Source organism: Tenrec ecaudatus, chromosome 15 (assembly GCF_050624435.1).
Source record: "Tenrec ecaudatus isolate mTenEca1 chromosome 15, mTenEca1.hap1, whole genome shotgun sequence".
Lineage (NCBI taxonomy): Eukaryota > Metazoa > Chordata > Mammalia > Afrosoricida > Tenrecidae > Tenrec > Tenrec ecaudatus.
The window spans coordinates 116394811-116422085 of NC_134544.1; the positions used below are offsets into that span (position 1 = coordinate 116394811).

Here is a 27275-nt window from a genome sequence, read left to right on the forward strand (position 1 = left end):
GTACTTGACACAATGGATGTGTGTATGGACTGTGATAAAAGTTGTAGGAGCCCCCAATTAAATGATTTAAAAGAAAATAAATGTCTATAAAATAATGATGGCAACATATGTACAAATCTGCTTGATATAATTGATGGATAGATAATTACAAGAGGTATAAGAGCCCTCAATAAAATGTTTAAAAACAAAACAAAGAAAGTGGAGTAGCTGGATATAAATGCACTCTCTGGAAAGTGTATCCTGTTGGTTCCATAGACCTGAGCTGTGAGGTGGACAAGAAGCAAAATAGAGTGTTTACTGTGAGAGCAGAATCCAAAGCTCATTGAGCCTTTTGCAGCAATTTCAGTAGCCTGATAGGCAACAGTACCTGTCTGATTCAGAGAGGTATTGCTATACCCTAAGTAGACCCATGGAATAGTGTGACATTTCAGGATGACATGGGCAGAGGAAGCAGAAGCCATCTGGGAGGATGGGCTGTCATCTACCCATGAGTTTGTTAGCTGTGGGTTTACCTTACACTTAAGATGTGTACTTCTCAGTACATAACAGCCTCAGCCATCAATTTGCAGCACTGACTGAAAGGGCGAGCAGATGGACCAGAACTGTGATTTCCTGGTGTGTCTGTCCAGTAGATTAAAGCTGTCTGAGCTGTAAGTAGTTCAGAGAGGCAAGTACAGCGTTGACTATGGGAATAGACTCTGTTGCACAGGTCTTCTGTAATAATTTGCAGTAGACTTGCAGTCAGCAATGTTTGACCCAGAGACTGCTGGCAAAGTCCAAATGGAGCTGTGAGGAGGTCTGCCTTACTGACTTTCTGGCTGAAGCTTGGTGTCCTGTCTATGTGGGGGCTCTGGTAATCAGAGAAGCAGACTATTGGGGGTGTGAGTGCATTATTGTCTCAGTTCACAGCAGCGTACATCCCAAATGAATAGGGAAGGGACAGGGAGGGTAGATGTGGTGTTGGATAATTTTATGTCAACGGGAACCTCCTGGCTATGGAGTGGAATCAAACCTGTATGGGCTCAAAAGGAGAACCCAGGGAACCTCCTTTTTTATTCACCCCTTCTCTTTGCTGCTTGCTGGACAGTAGAGCTGCCAGAGCCCTGCCATGTTTCTACCGACCTTGAATCCACATAACTCTGCACCCACTGGCCTGTCATCTTCCTGAATTCTGCATCGTTGCATGTGGCTTCTTGAGTGTGAAGAAGGACTTAGGGATTTTAGTTGGACTGGGCTAGGATGCTTTCTTGATATATAATTACTTCCTGATACAAAGCTCATTCTTAAACATGTATGAGTGTCATTGGATTTGTTTCTCTCGTCAACCCAACCAACACAATAGGAGGAGCAATTTTTCTTCAGTTTGTTAATTCTTGCTTGTCTGCAGTTTCCCACTGCTTTCCTCCACTCTCCACTAAAGAATTCATCAAAAGACAGACACTATTTCCTTACTGTTTTTCTTGCTACATTTTTAAAGGATGGTCAGGCTATTGTTTGGTTGTTCTACCATCTTCCCAGAACCCCCTTGGCAACCTTTTAAAAATGCATGCTATGTTATAGTTTGAGAGCTTTCATTTCCATTCTTGTACTCTATCTGATCCTTATAGAGGTCGATTAAATAAGCGTTCTTCTAACTATTTAAAAAATGAGACTATGAAAGTTTATGTGACTTACCTCATCCCACATACCTGAAAAAAAGTTTAAGAAAGAGTAAATCATAGTTAAATACAGACTTTGTTGTCTTATGAAGCCTAGGTTTAAACTCAACACTTTTTCCATTTCTAGAACAACTATGTTAACCTAGATTATTTAATCCTGTGATCTTTATTCTTACATAAAATGTGAATAATATATATTTGAATTTTCTAGTATACATTAGATAACAATCAGTGCAAAATATCTAATGTAGTGCCTGATTAAATAAATACTTGATAAGGTTTACTACTTACAAAATACTTTTAAGTGCTGGGAATATAGCAATAAACAACATACACATGGCCCCTACTCTTTTTTTTTAAATCATTTTATTGGGGGCTCATACAATTCTTATCACAATCCATAGACCCCCTACTCTTATGGATAGACATATCCTACATCTATATAAGTTCCTCACTTAGCAGCTGTTTCATTATCCAACATTTTTCTTGTATGAAAATTGTAAAATACCTGCTACCTAATTACTTTACACAGGCATGGTGGCAACTCGATATTACAACAGAAGAAAACATGGCCTGTGCTGCTCCATCCTTACTGTGCTTAATTAAGCCCATTGTTAACAGTCACTGTGTCAGTCTATTTAATTGAAGATCTACCTCTTTTTCACTGACACACTGCTTTACCAAACATGACATCCTGGTGCAGTGACAGGTTCCTGATGACATGTCCAAGATAGATGACCTGAAGTTTCATCATCTTCACTTCTAAGAATAATTTTGGCTGTACTTTCTTCAAGAGAGATTTGTTCATTCTTCTAACAGTCCATAGTATATTTAAAATTCTTCACTAAAACCATAATTCAAATTCATCAGTTAATTCTTTATTCATTGTCCAGCTTTTGCATGATTTATAAGGTAATTGAAAAATGTCACAGTAAAGAGATCTTTTTAACACAGTAAAGAGATCTTTTTCTTAGAGTTGATACTTCCTCCATGAGCATTGATTATGGACCTATATAAAATGAAATCCTTGATAACTTCAATATTGCCTCTATTGTGATGATTTTTAATACACACACACACACACACACACACACTCACTCACTCATTGAGGTGTAATCCAGTAAGTACTTCAAGTCCTCAAGCAAGGTTCAGTCATCTGTGCATTGCAGTTTTAAAATCGTCTTGTATTATTTTCTTAGCATGTAGATTGAATAAATTTGTTGAAAGGATACAACCTTGATGTACACCTTTCCTGATTATAAGCTGCTTCTTGGTCTATGTATAAATTCTCCATGAGTACAAATAAATGTTTATAATTCCCATTCTTTTCAGGGTTATACAAGTATTATAACTTGTAATTATGCTCCACACAGTGTAAGCTTTGGGTAATGAATAAAACAATGGTAAATATCTTTCTAGCATTCTCTGACAGACTCATAACAGTGGTGATGATACTCCTTGTTCCACTTTCTCTTCTGAATGTGGCTTTAATTTCTGACAGTTCCTTGGCAATAGACTGCTGCCACCTTGTTTGCATTACCTTTATTCAAACATGAATGATATTCCTTCATTTATTGAATCACTTTTCTTTGAAATGGGCAAAAAGATGAATCTCTTCCAGTCGATTAAACAAGTACTGTATATATTCATGAGTAAGCCGAGTTTTCCAGCACATTTTTAATGCAGTTTTTGTGGTAAAATTAAATGCTTCTTTCGGCTAATATTTGGGTCGACTTATACTTGAGTGTATTTGGTAGCTGTCTTCCAAATTTCATGGCATAGATGAAAGTTCTGTCTGTTTTATAAGGCTTCTCATTTCACATTTGCCAATTCCTATTGCCTTGTTTTTTTACCAATATCTTCAGGTAAGCTTGACCGTTTTCCTTCAGTACCACCAGTTCTTGATCATATGCAACCTCTTAAAAGGATTGAATGTTGACCAATTCATTTTGGTATAGTGATTGTGTATGATTATCTCCATCTTCATTTGGTGCTTTTGCATCATTCATTGTTCTGCTATTAGAATCCTTTAGTACTGCTGCTAACTGAGGCTCGAATTCTTTCTCCGGTTCTTCAGCTTGAGAAATACCGAGAACCTTCTTCCCTTTTATTTTTCCAACTCCAGTCTTTGCATCTGCCTTTGTAATACATTGTCAGTTGTATTCTACTCTGTCAATATAACACTTCTCTAGCTGTCCTTTGAAAATTTCTGTTCAGCTCATTTACTTGATTATTTATTCAATTTGCTTTAATTCCTCTATTCTGGAGCAAGTTTCAGAATTGCTTCCCTGTTCTTTTGTCCCTTCTCTGTTTTCTTTAACAGCCTTTTGCATTCTTCATATACGGTATGCTTACATCATATAATCTGGCAACTTGTTTGGTCTTTGGTAATTAGTATTCAAAGCATCCCATCTGTTCTTGACATCTAAGTATGAATGGCTTATTTTGAGACTTTCATTAGATGCGTATATGGTTTTATCTTCCTCTTCTGTTGTTCTTTCAATAATATTTGCCCTTCTTTGTCGTTCATAATAGATTGTGTTTGGTATCTGTTTTATCAGAGATTAATACTGCCATTCCTGCTGTTTTTGGTTGTTGATGTACTTTTCCATCCTTTGATTTTTAGTCTATTTTTGTATTAATGTCTAAGGTTTTTTATAGGCAGCATATTGATGAGTCTTAATTTTCTTATCTGTTCTGCTACTTTTTGTCTCTTAATTGCTGTATTACATTTGCTGGCATTCATGTACAACTATTCTTAATAGGATTGAATCACTGGATTGTACGATATGATAATTATATACCAATAAAACTGTTTCAAAAAGAAAGAGGTGGATTACTACGATTGGCATCCCAACCAGCCCAGGGAAAGGCAGTCTTCCTTTAGGGCTTGCCTTAGGTGTGTCCTTGATGGAGATCACCTGACCAGGATGACCTAGTCATGAGTCACGTCCTAGAAAACAATATGCTGAGTGAAGTTAGTCAATAACAAAGGACAAATACTTTATGAGATTACTATTATAAGATAAAATTGAAGGCAGATGTGCAAAGCACAGGAAACAAACTTTGGAGATTCCCAAAGGAGGAGGGCTAGGTTGAGATAAAGAAGCAATTTTACTAGAAGTTTGACAGGAATTGACTTAATTGAGAGTAAGTATAGAAATCCATAAAAAGAGAAGGGAAATTGGGGTGGTCGTGAGGTAGGATACAGGGATAACTGAGGAGTGGCTTGAACTGCTGCGTGTTGAGTGGTGTAATGTAAATGGTCTCAAATATAACCCCATTACAAGCCCTCCCTGATCAAACATGAAGCAAATTTTAATTCACAATGAAAAATTAATTTAAAATCTTTTAAAGAAGTTAGTGAGTGGAGGATGTACTTAAAGGGCCAATTGAGAAGACTGTGTAGATGACACTTAAATTAACCACTGTAATGAATCAGTAAACATCATTATATTTTATTGTAGGGGCTATTTGCTGCATTTTAAAATACTGATTAAAAGTATTTCAGTACAGATGACTGAATTAATATCTGAGGTTCTTTCATGATTCTTAATGAACCAGCTTATAGCCTGTTTTTCATACTATTGCAATAAGAACCTACTCAAACAAAATTTTTTTGAGAATGTATTTATAAAAGTTATTAAAATGCATAAGATGCTTATTAAAATAAAAAATTTAAAACTTCATTATGAAAAATGCTATAAGCTACAAAGAAATCTTGTTTTTAGTAGTGCTTACTACAATATAATAAAATATCTATGTTCAGTAAGTGTATTAAAAGTCAGGTTTTCTAAACTTAATAGGTATGGGAGAAATACAGCTTTTTAATACAAATAACATAACTGTGGATAAGTTACTTGACCCTTAACCTAAATTCCTTTCACTGTAAAATAAAGATAATTTCGGGTAATGTGGAGTAAATGACAGTATGCTTTCATGTTGTATGTGTTATATTAAACATTGTACTTAGAAGATGATAAATATTCAATAAATTAAGAAAATGAAAACAAACACACTGTCAAGTCATTTCCAATTCATGGGGACCTCATTTGTTACAGAGTGCAATTGCTTTATAGGGTTTTCTTTGCTGTAATCTTTTCAGAAGATCACCAAGGCATTTTGGTGATCTACTAGTGGGTTCAAGTCACTGTTGTTTCAGTGTGCTGTTGAGTTGATTCCAACTTAAAGCAACCTATTGTTTCTCAGCCTATACTCTTTACAGGAGCAACTTGCCAGATCTTTTCTCCCAGAAGTGACTTTTCAGTTAGTAGATAATGGCTCCTTCAAAAAAACCCAGAAAACCAAATTCACTGCCATTGAGTTGAGTCCAGTCCTTAGCCATTCCTTAGCCGTTAGTAACTAAGCTGTGATCAGTATTCAATAAATATAGTTCTTTTGTTCTTCCAATGAAAACCCCAATATAGACTCTAATTTTAAGATAAAAGCTAATTAATTTCAGTAAGCTCATCTGTGTTTTGGACCACTTCCCCATATAATTGTATAGACTTTACTGATGGGCTTAATGTATGCTTCCCTATGATTCTGAATTGACTTGATGTGATAAAGTTTTGTTGTTTGTTTTGATGATAGGGATTACCATGATACCATCATACCATATCTCATGATATGAAGATACATATATATTGAGTATATTGGTTTTTAAGGTACTAAAACCCCCAAATAAATGGATTATTTCAATGTCCTATTTTGTAGTTATGTGCTGTTCATCTCCCAACTGAATCAGAGGCACCAAATCATTATCAGGCAGTATGCCGGGCACTATTTGCAGAAACAATGGAGCTACATACCTTTCTGACTAAAATTAAGAGTGCAAAGGAGGTAAGTTTCACAGACCTGTCTTTTCAACATTGTGTATTCTTTCATTAGCATCCTTTTGATGAGTGTTTAAAAATGGGAATAAAAGCCCCTTCACAATTTAAAAAGTATTCAAAGTATTAATACTGTCAATCCATTTGGTAAAATATTTTCTTTCTTTTAAACCATTTTATTGGGGGCTCTTACAACTCTTATCACAATCCATACTTACATCCATTGTGTCAAGCACATTTGTACCTATTTTGCCATCATTTTCAAAATATTTTCTTTCTACTTGAGCCCTTGGTATCAGGGAGGAAGCATTAAAGAACTAGAGGAATGTTGTATGAAGATACTTTATTAACTAGAATTTATTTAACTACCATATATACTCGTGTATAAGCCGAGGTTTTAAGCACGTTTTTTAATGCCGTTTTTGTGGTAAAATTAGGTGCTTCAGCTGATGCTCGGGTCAGATTATACTCAAGTATATAGGTACTTGACAAATACATATTAAGCATCAACCAGTGTCACTATTTTCGTTTGGTTTGAGAGGATACAAATATTCACTTAAATGGATGTAGAATTGCAGTAATAAGAAGAGCTATAGAGGAAAACTTAAAAACCAAACTCATTGCCGCCAAGTCAATGTCGACTCACATAAAGTTATATAGTACAACGATTTGACTTTGTTAAGGTGGTAGGGAAGCTATCCTGAAGGTATTGGTGATTTTGCTGAATCTGATATCTGAAGGAAAAGGCAAACTAGGTAATGAAAGAAACCAGCCAGGGAGTGGTGAGAAAAAGAGCATCCAAAGCAGAGTTCAGGTGGGGGGCGGGGGGCGGCGAGGAGAAGCGAACCTCTAGTGTAGAAACCAAGTGAGGGGAGGGGGGGAGGGAGGAGAGTGTCCAGAGTGGGTACCAGTCACGGTGGTTAGATAGGAAGAATGTCCATAGCAGAGAACAGGTGTGAGGATTTGAGAGAGAGGCCTGTTCAAGATAGAGAGCAGGCATAAGGGGGAAGAGAGGAAAGTGTCCTTGATAGAGATTATGTAGTGCAGGTGAGAGGAGAGTGTCCAGGGCAGATACTGTTTGTATTAAAAGAATTGTAATACAGATGAAAAGAACTTCAGTTAAAAAGAGGGAGAGAAAGAAAGTATTCTCTATGAGTCTTATTGATGGATTAGATGTAAATGATAAGCAAGAAGATGTCAGCATGGCTTAGAAACAATTAATATTGTAAGTGAACATTTAACACAAAAGGCCTACAAGGAAAGCAGATTTTTGTGTGTGGGGGTTTCAAATTTTTTTTATTATTAGTGGTTTTAATAACATGTTATTTCAGTAGTTGGAAAAATCTTTGGTATGACACTTCCAAATTCTAAGGTACGTGACTCAGACTGACATGATGGGACTGGAGGGTAGGGAGGCAGGAGTTTTACTCTCTGGCTTCCTCCAAGTCTCTGTGCTTTTGAAATTCATGGCCTTTTGCCATCCTGGAGCTCCATATGCGATCCCCCTCTGTCCCTCTGGAGTCCTTTATTCTATTATTGACTTCAAACTTTATAGAAAATTAAACTCTGTGTCATCTTCAGTAGACTATACATTGCATATTTTATCCAAAGATATGCTAGGAATTTTAGTATGAGAATGTAGCTTAATAAAATTTTCCTTCTTTTTATTTTAATTGGTAGAATCTGAAGAAGATACAAGAAATGGAAAAGAGCGATAAATCTAGCACAGACCTCGATGAGCTGAAAAATGCTGACTGGGTAAAATAATTTGATATGCTTTCAGTTCTGTAGCTTTTAAGAATTTACATATATAAATAACATAATAGCCAGCATAGCTTTTAAGAACTGTAGTATGAATTTAAATTACAAGTATCCCTTAGGTTACGAATGAGTTCCATTCCTAAGTCTATCTTTACATCTAATTTTACATAAGTTGAAACTGTGGTATGGTTTATATCCAGTGTCGGTCAAAGGTAAGTCTCAGTATGTAGTATCGTTTACCTTCCTGCGCATAAAAAGCACATACTTCCAGACACACTAATTATCTTTGCATCATAATTGAGTAACAATAATAGCATTTTGTTACTCATTACAGCACCCATTTGGTAGCCTCTGAAGCCTGTTCCTTTGGGTATGCAAGTCTTTGTCTTAATTTTTATCCTTATAATAGTGGTGTCAAACAATGTTTGCCCTTTTTGATTGACCAGTTTCACAAAGCTTAATGATCTCTGGTTCTGTCCAGGGCATGAGGTGCTTCATGGTTTCATCATTGATTTTTTTTTTTTAGCAATGCATAGTATTTCATTGTGTGTGCACTAAATTTTATTTATCATTTTCTTTTACTGGTAAGCATTTAGGCTGTTTCAAGTTTTTCCTACTGTGAAGAATGCTGAGATGCACATGTGTGTTCATATGTCTGCTCATTTGACTCTTACTTCTTTAGGATATATACTCAGCACAGCGATATTGCTGAATCACATGGAACTTCTATTCTCAGTTGGTTGATGTAGTACCATCTCACTTTCCACAATAGTTGTACAGATTCACAGACTCACCAGTAGTATATTAGGGTGCCAGTTACCCCACACTCTCTCAGGCATTTATTTCCTATTCTGTTAAATATGGTGTATTTGTTATCATAGTCAGTGTAAGATGATATCATTGCTTTGATTTGCATCTCTCAGGTGGCTTATGATTGTGAGCATTTTTTCAGGTGTTTGTTAGTCATCTGGATGTCATTAATGTTGAACCAGCTGGCTGTTCATGTTCTTTGCCCACTTTTTCCTTTGGCCACTGGGTTTTCTTTTTACTCTTTTAATGCACATAAGTGTTTTATTTTTAATAGGTCCTAGTTATCTATTTTGTCTTCTACCATATGTACTTCCTTCATTGTGTTTGATAGTGAGACTTTACCTCATGTACTTTGCGCATGTTGTCAGGACATGTAAAAGGACATGATGCTAGTAAGGTAGAGGGGCAGCAAAAAACAAACAAACAAACAAACAAAAAACAGGCCCTCAACAAGATGGATTGATACAGTGGCTGTAATAATGAGATCAAACATAAGAACAAGTGTGAGGCTGACACTAGATGAGGTGGTGTTTTGTTCTGCTGTACATAGAGTCATTCGGAGTCAGTGGCACCTAACAACAACAACAACAACAACAGGACTCTTACATTTATCCTTATTTTCTAGTTGACGATTTTTATAACTCTTGGGCAGTGGTTCTCAACCTTCCTAATGCTGCGACCCTTTAATACAATTCCTCATGTTGTGGTGACCCAAAACCATAAAATTATTTTCATTGCTATTTCATAACTGTAATTTTGCTACTGGTATGAATGATAATGTAAATATCTGATATGTAGGATTTTTTTTCATTGTTACAAATTAAACATAATGAAAGCATAGTGATGACTGACAAAAACTATGTAATTGTGAAATATTTCTAATTACAAGTAACTGAAATTTTGTCTTGAAGCATGGTGTAGCATGGGTAACCTTCTTAATATAACAACAGTAAACTGCATTCCTACATTTTACTACAGTATGCGTAAAAAGCCAAGGTTGAGATAGCTTCTTTCTCACCAGATGAGAAATTCTTGGGACAGTCTTTGCAAGAGCACAACGAAAATCATTTTCCACAAGTCTACTTCTGTATTTCGACTTGATAACCAACAAGCTAGAAAACCTTGTTTCACAAAGATAAGTTGTTGGAAATGGAAGAAGATGCAGCACAGTCTCAGAACAGGATATTACGGCAAACACTTGATCCAGAATTTTATAACTGGCATTGTAGAGAAATCATTTTTTGTAGCATTGCTGTTAATAAGTTCAATGAACCCTTCTTGTGCTGTCTCAGGAACATCTTCAACTTTGTGAACGGTCTTCTGTGAATGGGCAGTAGCTGCTTTTAGGTGCTTTCTACACAGTAGCTGCTCCCTACACATGTGTGACTGATCTGCATAAGTACATTATGGCGCCAACCCTGTCACATACACCTGTATTTGTATGGGGTGTATATGATGGGGTTGGTGCTATGATGTCATTATCCTGGGTACTCGTATGTGGGCGTATCTGCATGTGGGCAGACGTGCCTGGAGATGGAAGAGGAACAATGTCTCGGTTCCTAAGATCATTGGAAATAGGTGTTTTTTTCCGACGGTCTTAGGCGACCCCTGTGAAAAGGTCATTCAACCCCCCCCCCAAAGGGGTCGCGACCCACAGGTTGAGAATCACTGCTCTAGGGCTTACATTTATGCCTTTGACCCATCTTGTGTCCATTTGTATACATGGGATGAGACATGAACCGTGATTTGTTTGTTTACAGAGTGAGGTCCTATTTTGCCAGCACCATTTTTTTAAAAATCTTCAAACGTAAGGAATTTAATGGCTGTAGGGGAGACTGAGGCAGGCCCAGTTACAGAAAACCTACGGGGGCTCAGGTAGCAAGTTTAGTGTTGAACTTTGGGGGTGAGAAAGAGGATCCCTGAGTCTTGGGTGTGGGGCCAGTGCGGGAGGAAGATTCGGTCTGAGGGGGACCTGAGGGTGGTCTGGCGGGAGAGGCTGCAGGGCCCATCCCTCAGTGTTGAGGAGAAGGCACTTGGCTCAGCCTACACTCATCGGAGGAGATGGGAGTCCCCTGGCCCCTTTCAAGGGCCTGGCAGCCGTTGCTGATTGAGCTTGTAGAAGAAGCATATGCCAAACTCTTAAGTGCAGATCATGATGGCACAGAAGGGAGCAGCCTTGATGATCTGTGGCAGGAAGCCTGCAAAGAGCCCTTGGTTCCAGGCTGGCCTCCACTGTGCCCAGCGCAACCGGCTCTGAGTCTTCACGTGGAAGGGCAGGTTCAGGATGGCTGACCACTGCCCTTGAGATGCTGCCAGCCACAAAGCTGATGTCCTCAGATGTCTGTCTGATCCTCGACCTGGGCCCACTGAGCCAGCCCTTCACCAGGGAGGGTGGCGGGAGCCTGCTCCACAGGGTCCAGACGCCCTCATGTCCCGCAAGGTTGCCAGAGGTATCCATGGTGAATCGGGTGGGATCCTGGAACCAGGTGGCACGCATGCACATGTGGGCCCACGTGGAGGGGCTCCACGAGGCTGTGGCAGGACAGGAAGTACTTCTATTTGGTGTAGGAGACACCCTAGTTTCTAGAGGGCGGCCTGGGAGGTAGCTCCAGGAGGCCCCTGGCTACCATCAAGATCCCAGATCGGGCACTCACCGGTGGCCATCGAGGGGCGCTGGGCCTGCAGACGCACCTTCACCACGCACAGGGCAGGGCGTCTTGAAGGTGGAGGTGACCACTGCTCCAGCACCAAGGCTCCGGTTTGTTGGCTGGGGCTAACGCCGCAGGGGCCTGGCAGCCATGCAGTTGGCGGTCCTGCCGCGGTGCAGGGTCTGCCGCCAACACCACTTTGTTTTCGTGCGCTTTTATCAATGAGCAGTTAGTTGTCTGTAGGTGCATGTAATTATTTCTGGGTTCTTTATTCTCTTCTATTAGTCAATGTATCTATCATCACACCAGTACCAGGTAGTTTTAACTACTGTGTTCTGTTATAGCTCGAGAGGCTTCCTACTTTGTGTTTTTTGTTAAGTTGTTTTAAATTATTAAGTTGGTTTGGGTTTGCCTCATGCAGTACATGTAATTTTAGATTGAATCCATGTTGCCTGAGTCAATCGTTTATTTTTGTTGTTGTTGAGGACTATTCTGTATCATAATTTTTAAGTCTATTTACCTTTTCATTATTCTGTGGTACATAGGGTTGCTGTAAGTCAGAATTGACTCAATGACACCTAACAGCAACTACATTGATGACTAGATAGATAGAAGAGACAATCTTTTTTAATATTATAAGTAGTATTTTGTTTCTGTACAAGTTTACACAGCAATTTAATCCTCATTTAATAAGTACTACAAAAATTGTCCAGTGAAGTTAATTACATTGTTCACATTATGTCAACATTATCATTAATTCTGTTGTGGATATTTGTTTTCAGCAATTGGCTTTCCTTCCTTGCTTTAGAGTAATTGTTGACCTTTTGGTCTCGTGTAGATAATTTATTTATTTTTTGGTCTCATGTAGATAATTAAAAAAAATCATTTTATTGGGGGCTCGTACAACTCATCACATTCCATATATCCATCCATTGTGTAAGCACATTTTTACATTTGTTGACTTCATCATTCTCAAAACATTTTCTTTCTATTTGAACCCTTGGTAATGGCTCCTCATTTTTTTTCCTCCCTCACCCACGATAATTGATAAATTATTGTTATTTTTTCATGTCTTACACTGACCAATGTCTCCCTTCACCCACTTTTCTGTTGTCTTCCCCTGGGGAGTGGGTTATATGTAGATCATTGTGATTGGTTCCCCCTTTCTCTCCCACCATCCCCTTCCCCTTCTGGTATCGTTACTCCTATTATTGGGCCTGAGGGGTTTATCTGTCCTGGATTTCCTAGGTTTACAGCTAGAAGAGACAATATTTTAAAAGGTAAGATAATATCTGAGTTGAATCTTAAAAGAATGTAGAAATAGTAAAGAAATTGGGGTTAAAACTATTCCAAGAGAGAAGTCTATGTGTTTTAAGAAAATTGGAACATTTTTAATAGTCAGATTTAAGATTATTTTAAAATATAAATAGTTTAAGGGAATTTAATAGATATGTCAAAATATCCCCCAAAGGAAAATGAAATCCACTGCCATTGAATGAATTCCAATTCATAGAGACTGTGATAGAAGTTAATTTCTCCATAGGGTTTCCAAGGCTATAAATTTTTCTGGAAGCAGACTGACTTGCCTGGGTTCAAACTACCAATATTCCAATTAGGAGCCCAACACTTAGCCCTTTATGTCACCAGGGATCCTTATCACAATAATAGGTGTCTCATAATTTTTTCTGTCAACAAAGCCATGTTTTATACTTGCTGATTCGTGTTTGTTTCTAACTTGCACATTCCAGTCACTAGTAATTATTAATGCATCTTGATTGTATGCTTGAACAATTTCAGATTATAGAATTGGTAGAAATCATCATTTTCTACATCTTTGTCAGTAATGGTTTGTGAGTAAGGTTGAATAATAGTTATGATAATTTGTCTTCCTTGTAAGTATATTGTAAGGTATTATCTCTTACAGTATTGTACTTAAAAGATCTTGAAATATTTTTTGAATGATGAATATGATGTGACTCTTCAATGTAGCCATCATTCCAGGCATAGTAGACTATATTATCAGATTTCAAATGGCTAATACCTGTTCATTTCAACTCACCAGTGCTTAGATATCAATCCTTATGCATTCCATTTCATTCTTTGCAATTTCCAATTTTTCTAGATTAATATTTTATACATACCTCAGATGTTTGCAACTGTTTTCCTTTCATTTTGAGTCATTCCCCATCAGCTAATAGAGGTACTGAAAATTTTACTCCATCCACATCATCAATGTTGACTGTAATGTGAGGATAGAGTTCTTCGCCAGTTATATTTTGAGTACCTTCCAACCTGTTGGTCTCATCACCTGTCACTATTTTCTATTGCTGTTCATGGCTACAATAACAACTTTGGAAGACCAGTGACATATTTATTGGAAACATTTTTCCATAACAAATGGCAACTGAAAAACACATGTGCTTCTGGATGAAATACATAAGATTCAAGTTGGCCATATCTGAGGGAAGAGTTGTAGAGAAGTACAATATCAATTGGAAAAAATATAAGGGGCCACCATCATAAACGTCATATGCAAGTTTAAATTGAAGCTGAAGAAAATGAAAATCAGTCTGGTCGTCTTGTTTCGGAGGAAACTTGGGAGAAAGATCTTTGCGTGACTGAGCAGTCTCTGCCAGGCCGCATGGTCAAAGGGAATCCTATGGGTGCCACGTAAAATCTGCAGCTTCTTTGAACTCTCATTAAATTCACTTGGATCACAAAGAAAATGAAAATCAGTTAATGAGACTCAAAGTACAACATTGAGTATATTTCCATCTGAATTTAGAAATGACTTTAAGAATAGATTTGATGTATTGAACCTTGATGACTGAAGAGCACAAAATTGGGGTATGACATCAAGAGCATACATGAAGAAAGCACAAGGTCATTAAAAACTAGAAAAGACCAAAATGAATGTCAGAAGAAAGGCAGACACTGTCTCTTCAGCATAGAGTAGACAATGCAGATGTAAGAAACGATAAGGTAAAAGAGCTGAGCATAGTATTTCAAAGTACAGCTTGAGGCGACAAAGTATGATAATGAAATGTGCACAGATCTGGAATTAGAAAAACAAATGGTACATTTGGCAGTATTTAAACTCAAAGAACTGGAGAAAAAAATCAGTGCTGCGTTGTAATATCGAAGGATTCTATGGAAAAGTATTGAACAATTCATGACTCATTGTGCAGTCATTGTGCCATCTGATTAAGCACTGATGCTCTTGAAAGAAGTCAAAATTGCATAGAAGACATTGGCAAAAAACAAGTCTTGAGGAATTGACTGACTACCAATTGAGATGTTTCAGCAAATAGATGCAATGCTGAAAGCACTCATCAAGAAATTTAGAAAACAACTATTTGATCTGGTTATTGAACGTAATCCATATTTGTGCAATCCCCAAAGAAAGGAGATTAAACAATGCAAAAAATTACCCAATAATGTAAGTAGTATCACCAAAACCCAAATCAAACTCACTGCCATCGAGTCAATTCTGACTCACAGAGTCCCTCTAGGGCAGGTGGAACTTCCCCTGTGAGTTTCCAAGACTGACTATTTAAGAGAATAGAAAGCATTGTTTTTCCCTTAAGGAGCAGCTGGTGGTTTGGGACTGCTAACCTTGTAGTTAGCAGCCCAATGTGTAACCACTACACTGACAAGGATCCTCTTATCACATATAAATTAAATTTTGCTAAAGATAATTTTAAAAATGATTACAGTGGTATATGGACAGAAAATTGACAGAAATTCAAGATTCATTCAGAAGATGACATGGAACTAGGAATTTCATTGCTGATGTCAGATAGATGTTAGCTGAAAGTAAAATATATCAGATGTTTACCTATGTTTTATTGACTATGCTATCTCAGTTGATTATAGAACACAACAAATGTGGATAACATTGTGAAAAACTGGAATGTAAAATTGTGTTCATTCAGAGCTGGTACATAGACCAAGAATAGAATTAGGTGATGTTATGTGGTTTAAAATCAGGATAAGTGTGTGTCAGGGTTGTATCTTTTCACCATACTTTTTCTGTGTGTATGCTAAGCAAATAATCTAAGGAACTAGATTATATGAAGAATTTAACAGAAGGGTTAAAGGGAGACTAATAAGCAACATGTGATATGCAGATGACGCACCTTGCTTGCTGAAAATAAAGGGGTCTTGAAACACCGATGAAGATCAAAGAATAAAGAAAACAAAATCTTGACAGCTAGATCAATAGACAACATTGGGATAAATAGATTGAAGTTACTACGGACTTCATTTGAAGTTACCAAGGACCTCATTTCAGGATCCACAATCAATTCCTATGGAATCAGCAATCAAGAAATCAAGCATCTCGAACTGGGAAAATTTGCTTCAGGAATCAGAACTAAGGTATACCTGATCCAAGGGATGGTATTTTCAATCTTCTCATGCATGAAAAAGCTCAACATTGACTAAATAAAAGCAAATAATTGATGCCTTTGACCTATGGTGTTGGTGACGAATATTAAATATAGCCAGGGGAGGACTGTCTGGACTATGAAATCATCAATCACACCTAACATCACAGGCCTCACCAAAGAGAAGTACAACCACACTTAACATCACAGGCCTCACCAAAGAGAAGTACAATCATACCTAACATCACAGGCCTCACCAAAGAGAAGTACAATCACACCTAACATCACAGGCCTCACCAAAGAGAAGTACAATCACAGCTAACATCACAGGCCTCACCAAAGAGAAGTACAATCACACCTAACATCACAGGCCTCACCAAAGAGAAGTACAATCACACCTAACATCACAGGCCTCACCAAAGAGAAGTACAATCACAGCTAACATCACAGGCCTCACCAAAGAGAGGTACAATCACACTTAACATCACAGGCCTCACCAAAGAGAAGTAGTTCCAGCCATCACATCACGTTAGTTAACTAGATATTTGACCAGTGTGGCCCTCGAATGATGTTATATATATCCAAATGGCCCTTTGCAGGAAAAAAAAAGTCCCCACCTTTGAATATACTGTAGACTCTGAGAAGGATGAAGAAATCTGTCTAGTTAGAATGCTCCTTAGAAATGAGGATGTCAATTCTTTTCAAATACTTTCAATATGTTATCTAGATGGACCAGTCCCTGGTAAGAACATCATGCTTGGTAGACAGTCAATAAAAAAAAAGGAGGACCCCAGTCCCTTAACTGATACAGTGGCTGCAAAAATGGACTCAAATATAACATAACAGTTGTGAAGCTGGTACAGAACTTGTCTGTGCTTTATTCTTTGTACATAGGGTTGCTTTGAACTGGAACTAACTCAACAGCACCTAACAGCAACAGCATATTCTTTTTGGAGAAATAAATAAAATATTTATTTATCCCAACAGTGTTATTGGCACATGGTTTACATATCACACCACTGAATAGTTCAATCATTCAATCATATCAAGGGGAATTGTACAATCACCCCATCAATCTTTTTAAAAAAATCATTTTATTGGAGGCTATTATAACTCACCACAATCCATTCATCCATCCATTGTGTCAAGCACATTTTTACATATGCTGCCATCATCATTTTCAAAACATTTTTTTCTACTTGAACCCTTGATATCAGCATCTCATTTTCCCCCTCCCCCACCCTCCTTCCTTCATGAACCTTTGATAATTTATAATTTTACCCCCATGTCTTACACTGACTGCTATCTTCCTTCACCCACTTTTCTGTTGTCCATCCCCCTAGGAAGAGGTTATATGTAGATCATTGTGATCGGTTCCCCCTTTCTCCACCTACCTTCCCCTTACCTTCATGGTATGTCTGTCCTCATTATTTATTGGTCCTGAGGAGTTTATCTGCCCCGGATTCCATGTGTTGCGAACTCTTGTCTGTAGCAGTGTACATGCTCTGGTCTAGTCAGATTTGTAAGGTAGAATTGAGGTCATGATAGTAGGGGGTAGGAAGCATTAAAGAACTTGAGGAAAATTGTACGTTACATCAGTGCTATACTGCACCCTGACTGGCTTGTGTCTTCATTGTGACTCTTCTGTAAGGGTATGTCCAATTGTCTGCAGATGGACTTTGGGTATCCACTCCGTGCTCCCCCTCATTCACATTGATATGATTTTTTGTTCTGGGTCTTTGATCACCACATCAATCTTAAAGCATTCTCCTCCCCACTCCCCTGCCCACGGTTAAATGTAAATCACCTTTAAAATGAGTTATGCATTCACAATCATTCCAGTGCTCCCTCCCCTCCTCCTGCCTTCATTATTTATTCCCAAGATCCCCTTTCCCTCTATATTGGCCGCTGTCCCCACTCACGTTCCCTATAACCACTTGTATTGGTTATCAGTATGTATCTACCCCTCCTGTGCTTCGCAGCTGGGATACCCAACAGAAAACAACAAATTGCACTAATGTGGTGAGGATAAGATCATATAAGAACAAAAATACAAACAATGCAGAAGAAGAACCCCATCAACATTGAAAAACCCATAGAAGCAATCTCTGTCACGAAACAACTAAGAGATACTGGCACCCAGTACAAATTCAGGCCATGTCTATAGGGGTGGTAAACTGGCCAGGTATAAAATTTGATCCAGCATGGTAAACTGGCCAGGTATAAAATTTGATCCAGCATGAACAAGATTACATTTCTCTCTGCCTGATAGTAAGGCTATTCGGGGACTCTTGCCTTTGGCTAGAGCAGATCTGCCCATGGCTTCGTCTGACTAAATAATCTGCAGATGGGCTTTGGCTCCTACTGTCTTCCATAGCCTTCTACAAATTGGGTGTGCATAATTTTAGCTCTGCTACTTTTCTTTTTACCATATTCGAATTTTGTAATTGTCATCTTTGGATCACAGAAGCTGGTGACCTTCTGTGTGGACTTAGTTGACTCCTCACTTACATGGCTGCTTGTTTGAATAGAAGCCTTTAAGACCCCAGACACTATTCCAATTGATAGCCAGGCACCATCTACTTTATTCACCACACTTTGCTTATTATTAGCACCCTTATTATCTTCACTGAAATTTCATGCAGGTAAGTATTGAGAAGGGCCATGATTTAAGAACTAATTGTCCTTAATTTAGAGCTAGGATTTAGTGTGAGCCCAGAACTCATTTAATGCTTTTTTTTTTTTGCTGTGATTTGAGAGTTAATACATATGTCATACCATTCCATAGTTCAATCATGTCAAACATAATTGTACAACTGCTTTCCTAATCAGATTCCAAACATATTTTCCTTCCCTAAAATACATTTTTAAAATCACAAGTTGTTATTGAAGATATTTTTGAGAAACTTCATCAGTTATATTTGCAAAATTATCATGAAATACGACACTTAAATTAATTTTAACATGTTGTCAGGAGCTCTTACCAATGTTGTTACAATCCAAAATTCCATTAGATCAAGCACAGTTGTAGAATTTCTGCTATCATTATTTTCAAAATATTTTCCTTCTTGAACTCCTTGATATCAGCTCCCCATTATCCTCTCTCCCCCACCCTACACCTTCCCTGAGCCTTAATATGTATTATTATTATTTTTACCATACCTTACACCATTTCAGTGTACCCATTTACTTAAAGTTCTGTTTATTTTTCCCTTCGAGTGGGGTTATACTGCTCCCCCCTTTGTTCCCCCCCCTCCACCCTCACCACTGTCTTATTGCTGTTACCTTGGGATTGCTTATTCTGCCTATCTTATATAGATAGAGAACATCAGCATATAAATAGTTCCAGGTCTAATTCTGACCTTTGTGCATATCCCCCAACCAGTTCAGATGAGGTGCCAAGTGCTATCCCCACTCCCCCACCCCCGATTCAGAAGTCTACTTCCAGGATTCCTCTGGTACTTTGTGGCTTTGTTCCCATTGCTGATCTGTTGTACTCCCCTCATAGTTTGCTCCCTTTGGGGGAGGTCAGACTTGAAACTCTCCCACTCTGTATTTTCAGTGCTGTCCTCTATAGTGTTTTGATCTAGGGAGGAGACATCATGTCTCAAGCTGGGGCTGGCTTTGCAGTCCTCTCTGAACTGTTCTGAGCAGGAACATCACCCTCAGGGCTTGTTCAGCAGAATGAGGTCTACTCTCTCTCTCTTTCCCTTTTAGTATGTGTGGTAGCTGCATAATCTGGTGTCACCTTGAGACTGTTAATAGTGAAGGGGTGGAGTTTAGCCTGTCAATCAGCTCACTGTTTGATGACCTCATTTGGAGGCGTGAAGGAGATACATAGCTCACTGTGAGACATTCCTGTTGACAAGCCACATGGAGACACTGATGGAGCCAGAGCCTTGGAGCTGGAGGAACCACATGGAGACCCACACCAACACTGAGGTTCTTCTACTGCCCCTAGATCTACAAGACTCTCCACCTACTGGCTTGTGATCTTCATGCATTCGGCATTATTGCATGGCTGTGTGAGTCTAAAGAGGAACTTAAAGACTAGTATTGGACATATAGGATAGTATTGGACATATGGACTTGATCTGGACTAAGCTGGGATATTTCTCAATATAGAATTGGTCTTTTATATAAAGCTCTTTCTTATACAAATATGAGTGTCTTCCTGGATTTGTTTCTCTAGTCTACCCAGACTAACGCAGTATGTTCCTCTGTGGATGGGATAGACCGACCACTCTCCCTAGACGGTATCTTCAGTACTGTTCTCTGTATCGCTGTCATCTAGGGAGGGGAACATCAGGACTTAAGCTGGGGCCGGCCATGTAGTCTTCTCTGTTAATAGGCTGCTCTGTGCAGTTACTTCATCCACAAGGATTGGTGTACTGAAATGAGGACTGCGCTCTCTTCCTTTCCTGCAGAAACATTAACAACACCCTCTCCATGGGTGGATTAGTACCCTGTTCCCCAAAAAACATCTTTTTTCTTCCCTCCTTCCTCTGTGGGCCTTAAAGGCATAGAGAGGAGGAAAAGATGGCTTGATGACACATGCATCCTTGGTTTTGGTCTGGCACCTGCCACAGTGCCTGATCCTTAGCCTGGAAACTATGTGATGTTCATTTTTCTCTATACTAATTGTGCTGTTTGTACTTACCTCAGTGGACTCATGTTGTACTTGTCCTTTGTGCTTGACTAACCTCACTAAGCATAATTTCCTCCTATTTTCTTTCTTTTGAACATTTTATTAGGGACTCATCCAACTCTTCTCGCAATACATACATACATTAATTGTATAAAGCACATCTGTACATTCTTTGCCCTCATCATTTTCAAAGCATTTGCTCTCCACTTAAGCCATTTGCATCCAGTCCTCTTCCCCCCCCCCTGCTTGCCCCTCCCTCATGAGCCCTTGATATTTTATAAATTATTATTTTGTCATATCTTTCCCTGTTCGACGTCTCCCTTCACCCCCTTTTCTGTTGTCTGTTCCCCACGGAGGAGGTCACATGTAGCTCCTTGTAATCAGGTCCCTCTTTCCAACCCACTCTCCCTCTACCCTCCCAGTATCGCCACTCACACCCCTGGTCCTGAAGGTATCATCCGCCCTGGATACCCTGTGCCTCCAGCTCCTATCTGCATCAATGTACATCCTCTGCTCTATCCAGACTTGCAAGGTAGAATTTGGATCATGATAGTTGGGGGTGGGGGTGGGGGTGGGAAACATTTAGGAACTGGAGGAAAGCTATATTCTTCATCGGTGCTACATCGCACTCTGACTGACTCGTCTCCTCCCCTAGACCCCTCTGCAAGGGGATCTCCAGTGGCTGACAAAAGGGCTTTGGGTCTGCACTACCCCCTTCATTCACTATGGTAATTTTTTTTTCTGATGACGCCTTATACCTGATCCCTACGACACCTCGTGATCGCACAGGCTGGTGTGCTTCTTCCATGTGGGCTTTGTTGCTTCTGAGCTAGATGGCCGCTTGTTTACCTTCAAGCCTTTAAGACCCCAGGCGCTATCTCTTTTGATAGTCGGGCACCATCAGCTTTCTTCGCCACATTTGCTTATGCACTGTTTGTCCTCAGCGATCGTATCATGGAGGTGTGCACCCAATGATATGATTTTTTGTTCTTTGATGGCTGATAACTAATCCCTTCAGAACCACGTGATCACACAGGAAGGTGTGTTCTTCTTCCATGTGGGTTTTGTTGCTTCTGAGCTAGATGGCCGCTTATATATCTTTAAGCCTTTAAGACCCCAGATGCTATATCTTTTGATAGCCGGGCACCATCAGCTTTCTTCACCACATTTGCTTGTTCACCTGCTTTGTCTTCAGCAGTTGTGTCGGGAAGGTGAGCATCACAGAGTGCCAACTTAATAGAAGAAAGTATTCTTGCATTGAGGGAGTACTTAAGTAGAGGCCCAATGTCCTTCCAGCACCTTAATACTAAACCTATAAATATAGGCACATAGATCTATTTCCCCATCCTCATATATATATTTGCATATGTACATGTCTTTGTCTAGACCTCTATAAATGCCCTTTGCCTCCCAGCTCTTTCCTCTATTTCCTTTGACTTTCCTCCTGTCCCCCTATCATGTTCCATCCCCGCCTGGGTTTCAGCTATACTTCTTCATTACATTACCCTTGATCATTCCCTACCAGGCCTGCCACACCCACCTCACCACCAATTTGGACCACTTTTTGTTCCCTTGTCCTTGGGTTTAACACCACTTCCTTACCTCCTGCCTTCCCCTATCTCATGTCCCCCTGGAAATGTCGGTCCCGTTGTTTTTCCTCCAGATAGTTCATCCAGCCTATGCGGAGATAATAACATTCACCAAAACAAGACAGAGCAAAACCAAGCAACAGTATATATACAACAAAACAACAACAACAACAAACCACTGACAAAGAACAAAACAAAACACAACAAGAAAGAAAAGCTTGTAGTTAGTTCAAGGGTCGTTTGTTGGCCTTTAGGAGTGTTTTCCAATCCAGTCTGTTGGGCCACCTTGCTCTGGCCCCAAAGTCCACCTTCAGCATTCCCTGGGGACCTTGGTACTCCATTCCCTTGCTGTTTCGCTCACTCCCCCAGTGCTTTGCCTCGGTGTGGTGGGATCAGGTCGGGTCCTCCTTTTCTTTCCATGATAGGATATGCTTTATGTTTTCATTGCTGCTTTTAAGGGATGTGTAATACTCCATTGTGTGTATATACCAGAGTTTTAAAATCTATTTGTGTATTAATTGAAATTTAGGTTGTTTCCAATTCTTTGCAATTGTGAACATTGGAGTGCAGATGTCTGGTCTTGATCTGTTCCTGATTTCTTCCTCTGGGTATGTGCCCAGTAGAAGGATTTCTGGGCTATAAAATAACTCCATTTCCATCTGTTTTACATATCACCAAATTGCGTTCCATGGTGGCTGTACATATATACAAGACCACCAACAGTGGATGAGAGTGTCTGTCACTCCACCCTCCAGCATTTGTTGCTTTGTGATTGTTTGAATTGGGCTGTCTTTGAGGGTGTTAGGTGGTATCTCATAGTTGTTTTAATTTGCCTTTACCAGATGGCTAATTATCAGAACACTTTCTCATATGTTTATTGGCCAGTCGGGTTTCCTCATTTGTTAATCTTCTGTTCTGCCCACCTCCTCAGGGGGCAGTTAATTTTTTACTTATTGTAAGCTTGAAGAGTTTTATAGATTTTAATAATAAGCCCCTTGTGTGATATGTCATTGCTAAATATCTTTTCCCAGTCTGTGGGCTCTCTTTTTAATCTCTTGATGAAATCTTTCGATGTACACAGGTGTTTTATCTTTAGTATGTCCCACTTGTCTATTTTAGCTTCCTCTGTGTGTATCTCATTTTCTATTTCTGATAGCCTATGTATTTCCAGCACCAAAGTTCTTAGGTTTATCCCAATTTTCTCGTTGCTGATCCTAATAGTTTTGGGTTTTACGTTGAGATCTGTGATCCACCTTGAATTTCTTCTTGTGTATAGAGTGAGATAAGAGTCTTGTTTTTTTCTTTCTCTGCAGGTAGATATCCAGTTCTTCCAGCCCCATTTCTTAAAGAGGACATCCATTTCCCATTTGATGCTTTTGGGGCCTTTATTGAAGATTAGCTGCCTGTATGCTCCTGGTTTTATTTCTGGGGTTTCTGTTCCTTTCCATTGGTCCAAGTATCTGTCATTATACCAGCACCATGATGTTTCGACCACTGTGGCTGTGTAATAGGATTTAAAGTCAAGTAATGCAAGCCCTCCTGCTTTATTCTATTTCTCGAGTAGTTCTTTGCCAGTTTTGGACTTCTTCCCTTTCCATATGAAGTTCATAGTCAGTTTTTCCATTTCTTTGAAAAAAGATGCTGGTATTTGTATTGGGATTGAATTGAATTTATGTAGTGCCTTGGATAGGATTGAGATCTTTACAGTATTGAGTCTTCCGATCCATGATCATATGATATTCTTCTATTTGTGAAAGTCACTTTTGGTTTATTGTAATAATGTTCTATAGTTTTCCTCGTACAGATATTTTGATTTTTTGGTTAGGTATATCCCTACTCTCAATTTATGCTTGGATACTGTGAAGGGTTCCACCTTCTTGATCTCCTTTTCTGTGTTATTATCTAATGTATATAGCAATTCATTTGACTTTTGTTTATTGATCGTGTAACCTGCCACTCTCAAATTCCTCTGTTGCTTCCAGCACTCCCAATGAGGATTTTTTTTGGGTTTTCAATATATAGAATCATGTCATTGCAAATAACAATAATTTCACTTCTTCTTTCCCCAGATGTACACCTTTACTGTCCTTCCATTGCTTTATGTTACGAGCTAGGACCTCCAGAATGATTTTGAATAAAAGTGGAGACAAGGGGCAGCATTGTCTGATTTCCTTTTTCAGAAGGACAGTCTTCACCTTTTTTTCATTGACTATAATGATGGCTGTTGGTTATTTCATATATAGTTTGTATTATATTGGGGCAATTTCCTTCCAGTCCGATCTTCTTGAGTGTCTTACTTAGGAATGGGCATTGAATGTTGTCACATGCTTTTTCTGTGTCTATTGATATAATCATGTGGTTTTTGTCCTTTTTCTTGTCATAGTGATGGATAATGTTACTGGACTTTCAGGTGTTAAACTGTCCCTGGGTCCCTGTGTATCACTTAACTCATGAAAAATTAGTTTATATTGAAGTTTGAGCTACTTATTAATTTTAATAAGCGATAACATTTCAGTTAAATATCACATTGATATGTTTTACAATAGTAGATAACTCATAACAAAGTTTATGATAAATTTCATTATCTTTTAATTCACTATTCTATGAATTTTTTGAAGCCCTCTATTAAAATGTCTTATATTATTCTAAATATTTCCATATATAATTTTACTTTCAATAATTTTAATAGATAAAACAGATTAAATAACTTGTTCAAAGGTAAGTACCAACTTAAAAATTGGTATGTTCTGAGCTTTTCATATGTCCTAAGCAGTAAATATAAATTTTTGATCTTTAAATAAGTTACAAAGTACCATTTTCTTTTATACAATGTTAAAAAATGTATTGGATATCAAATTACTTTAGTGTGTGGTGGTGTTAGTTAACTATAGCAACAGAAATACTGTGTAACTTTGGAAAGGGGGAACTGATTACAAGGATCCACATGTGACCTCTTCCTTGGGAGAGGGACAGCAGAGAAGGGGGGAAGGGAGACTCCGGATAGGGCAAGATATGACAAAACAACGATGTATAAATTACCAAGGGCATATGAGGGAGGGGGTAATGGGGAGGGAGGGGGGAAAAAAAGAGGACCTGATGCAAGGGGGTTAAGTGGAGAGCAAATGCCTTGAGAATGATTGGGGCAGGGAATGTATGGATGTGCTTTATACAATTGATGTATGTATATGTATGGATTGTGGTAAGAGTTGTATGAGTCCCTAATAAATGTAAAAAAAAGAAAAGAAAAAAAAGAAAATGATTAGGGCAAAGAATGTACAGATGTGCTTTATACAATTGATGTATGTATATGTATGGACTGTGATAAGAGTTGTATGAGACCCTAATAAATTGTTAAAATAAAAAAAATAATTAAAAAAGGGGAAAAAAAAGAAATACTGTGTAACTAAAAATTACAAGTGCCCTGTGGAAATAGTGTTTATTTTACTCATTCGTTTGTGGATAAGTTTGGTAGCCCTTTCCTATATGTTTCTTGCCCTTTCTTGGAAAAGCATGATAATCTAGTCATGCTTTTTGCACAGTAAGTAGCAGAGGCACAAAAGAACATGCATTTACACATTATTTTAGATGCTTCCGTTGGGCCACACTCACTACTGATTTCATTGGCCAAACAAATTGTGTAAGCACACCCAGTGTCTTGGTGTGGAGATTGCACTTGTCTTCTTTATTGAGCAATATCATGTAGCAGAAAGTAGACAAACAGTGGGGTCAAGTATGGGGCCATTAATGAAATATCCCATTGTGGGAGACCTAGGCTCTAAACTCAGGCCCTCCTGTTTGTAGAGTGTGTGGATTCCCAACTGCTCTAGTCAACTCTTGATATTCTAAAATCCAGTTTTAAAGGTTTTTTTGTTTGAGTTACTCATAGTTTTATACTCCAACCTCTTTGCTTATTCTTTATAACTGTGGTTATTTGATTTCCTTATGATATCTTTCCATGCTTGATTCTTTCAGGCTCGATTCTGGGTACAGGTGATGCGAGATTTACGAAACGGTGTAAAACTTAAGAAGGTCCAAGAGCGACAGTACAATCCTTTGCCTATTGAATATCAGCTCACTCCTTATGAAATGTTAATGGATGACATTCGCTCCAAAAGATACACTTTACGAAAAGTGATGGTAAGTAACAGGCAAGTAATATATATGTTGCTAACAATTTTACTAGCTTATAATTCTCATATCCCATAGTTCAATAGGTCAGTTACATTAAGAAGAATTGTACAGTCATCACCACAGTCGATTTTATAATATGTTTTCTTTCTCATGCACAATGTTTTTAGTTCCTCATTTCCTCCCATATTCCCCTGCCATAAACACAATACATTTATTGTCTCTATAGAGTTACCTATTTTGGATTTCATATACAGAAAAAGATACTTTTTTTAACAGTAACAAAGTAAAACAGAGGGAAAACTTCAATGGAGAATAAATCGGAAAATATTAAAAGCTAGAGTGAATTTTAAATGGGTTAAAGAGTATCAAGGAATTACTGACAGCCTAGAGGAGGGTGAGCATGATCGTAGGACAGGAGGAAGGTGAAAGGAAATAGAGGAAAGAAATAGGAAGCAAATGCTATTTTTAGAGGTATAAGCTACAGGCATGTTTATATGTACATATATTAATTTATAATGAAAAGGATAGAGGCCAATGTATATATATTTATATGTTAAGTATTAAGATGGCAGATGACTTTGGGCCTCTACTGAAGGCCTCCTTAAACACAAGAAGACTTTGTTCCAGTAATCTGGCAGTCTTTGATGCTCACCTTCCTGATAACAATCACAGAAGACAAAATGAGTGTATAATCAGATATGGTGAAGAAAGTGGATGGTGCCCAGCTATCAAAATATTTAGCATCTGGGGTCTTACAGGCTTAACGTTAAACAAGCAGTCATCTAGCAGGGAAGCAATAAGCCCACATGG

General features: G+C 38.5%; 1 protein-coding gene across 2 annotated transcripts in view; it reads left to right on the forward strand.

Annotated features, from left to right (window-relative positions):
* Positions 1-27275, forward strand: part of SPIRE1 (spire type actin nucleation factor 1) — a 191515-nt gene that overhangs the window by 87292 nt on the left and 76948 nt on the right. For both annotated transcript variants that reach the window (XM_075533105.1, XM_075533106.1), the window contains 3 exons: positions 6375-6500; positions 8171-8248; positions 26307-26471. In XM_075533105.1, the coding sequence (XP_075389220.1) occupies positions 6375-6500; positions 8171-8248; positions 26307-26471 (369 nt within the window). The remainder of the gene's footprint in view (positions 1-6374; positions 6501-8170; positions 8249-26306; positions 26472-27275) is intronic.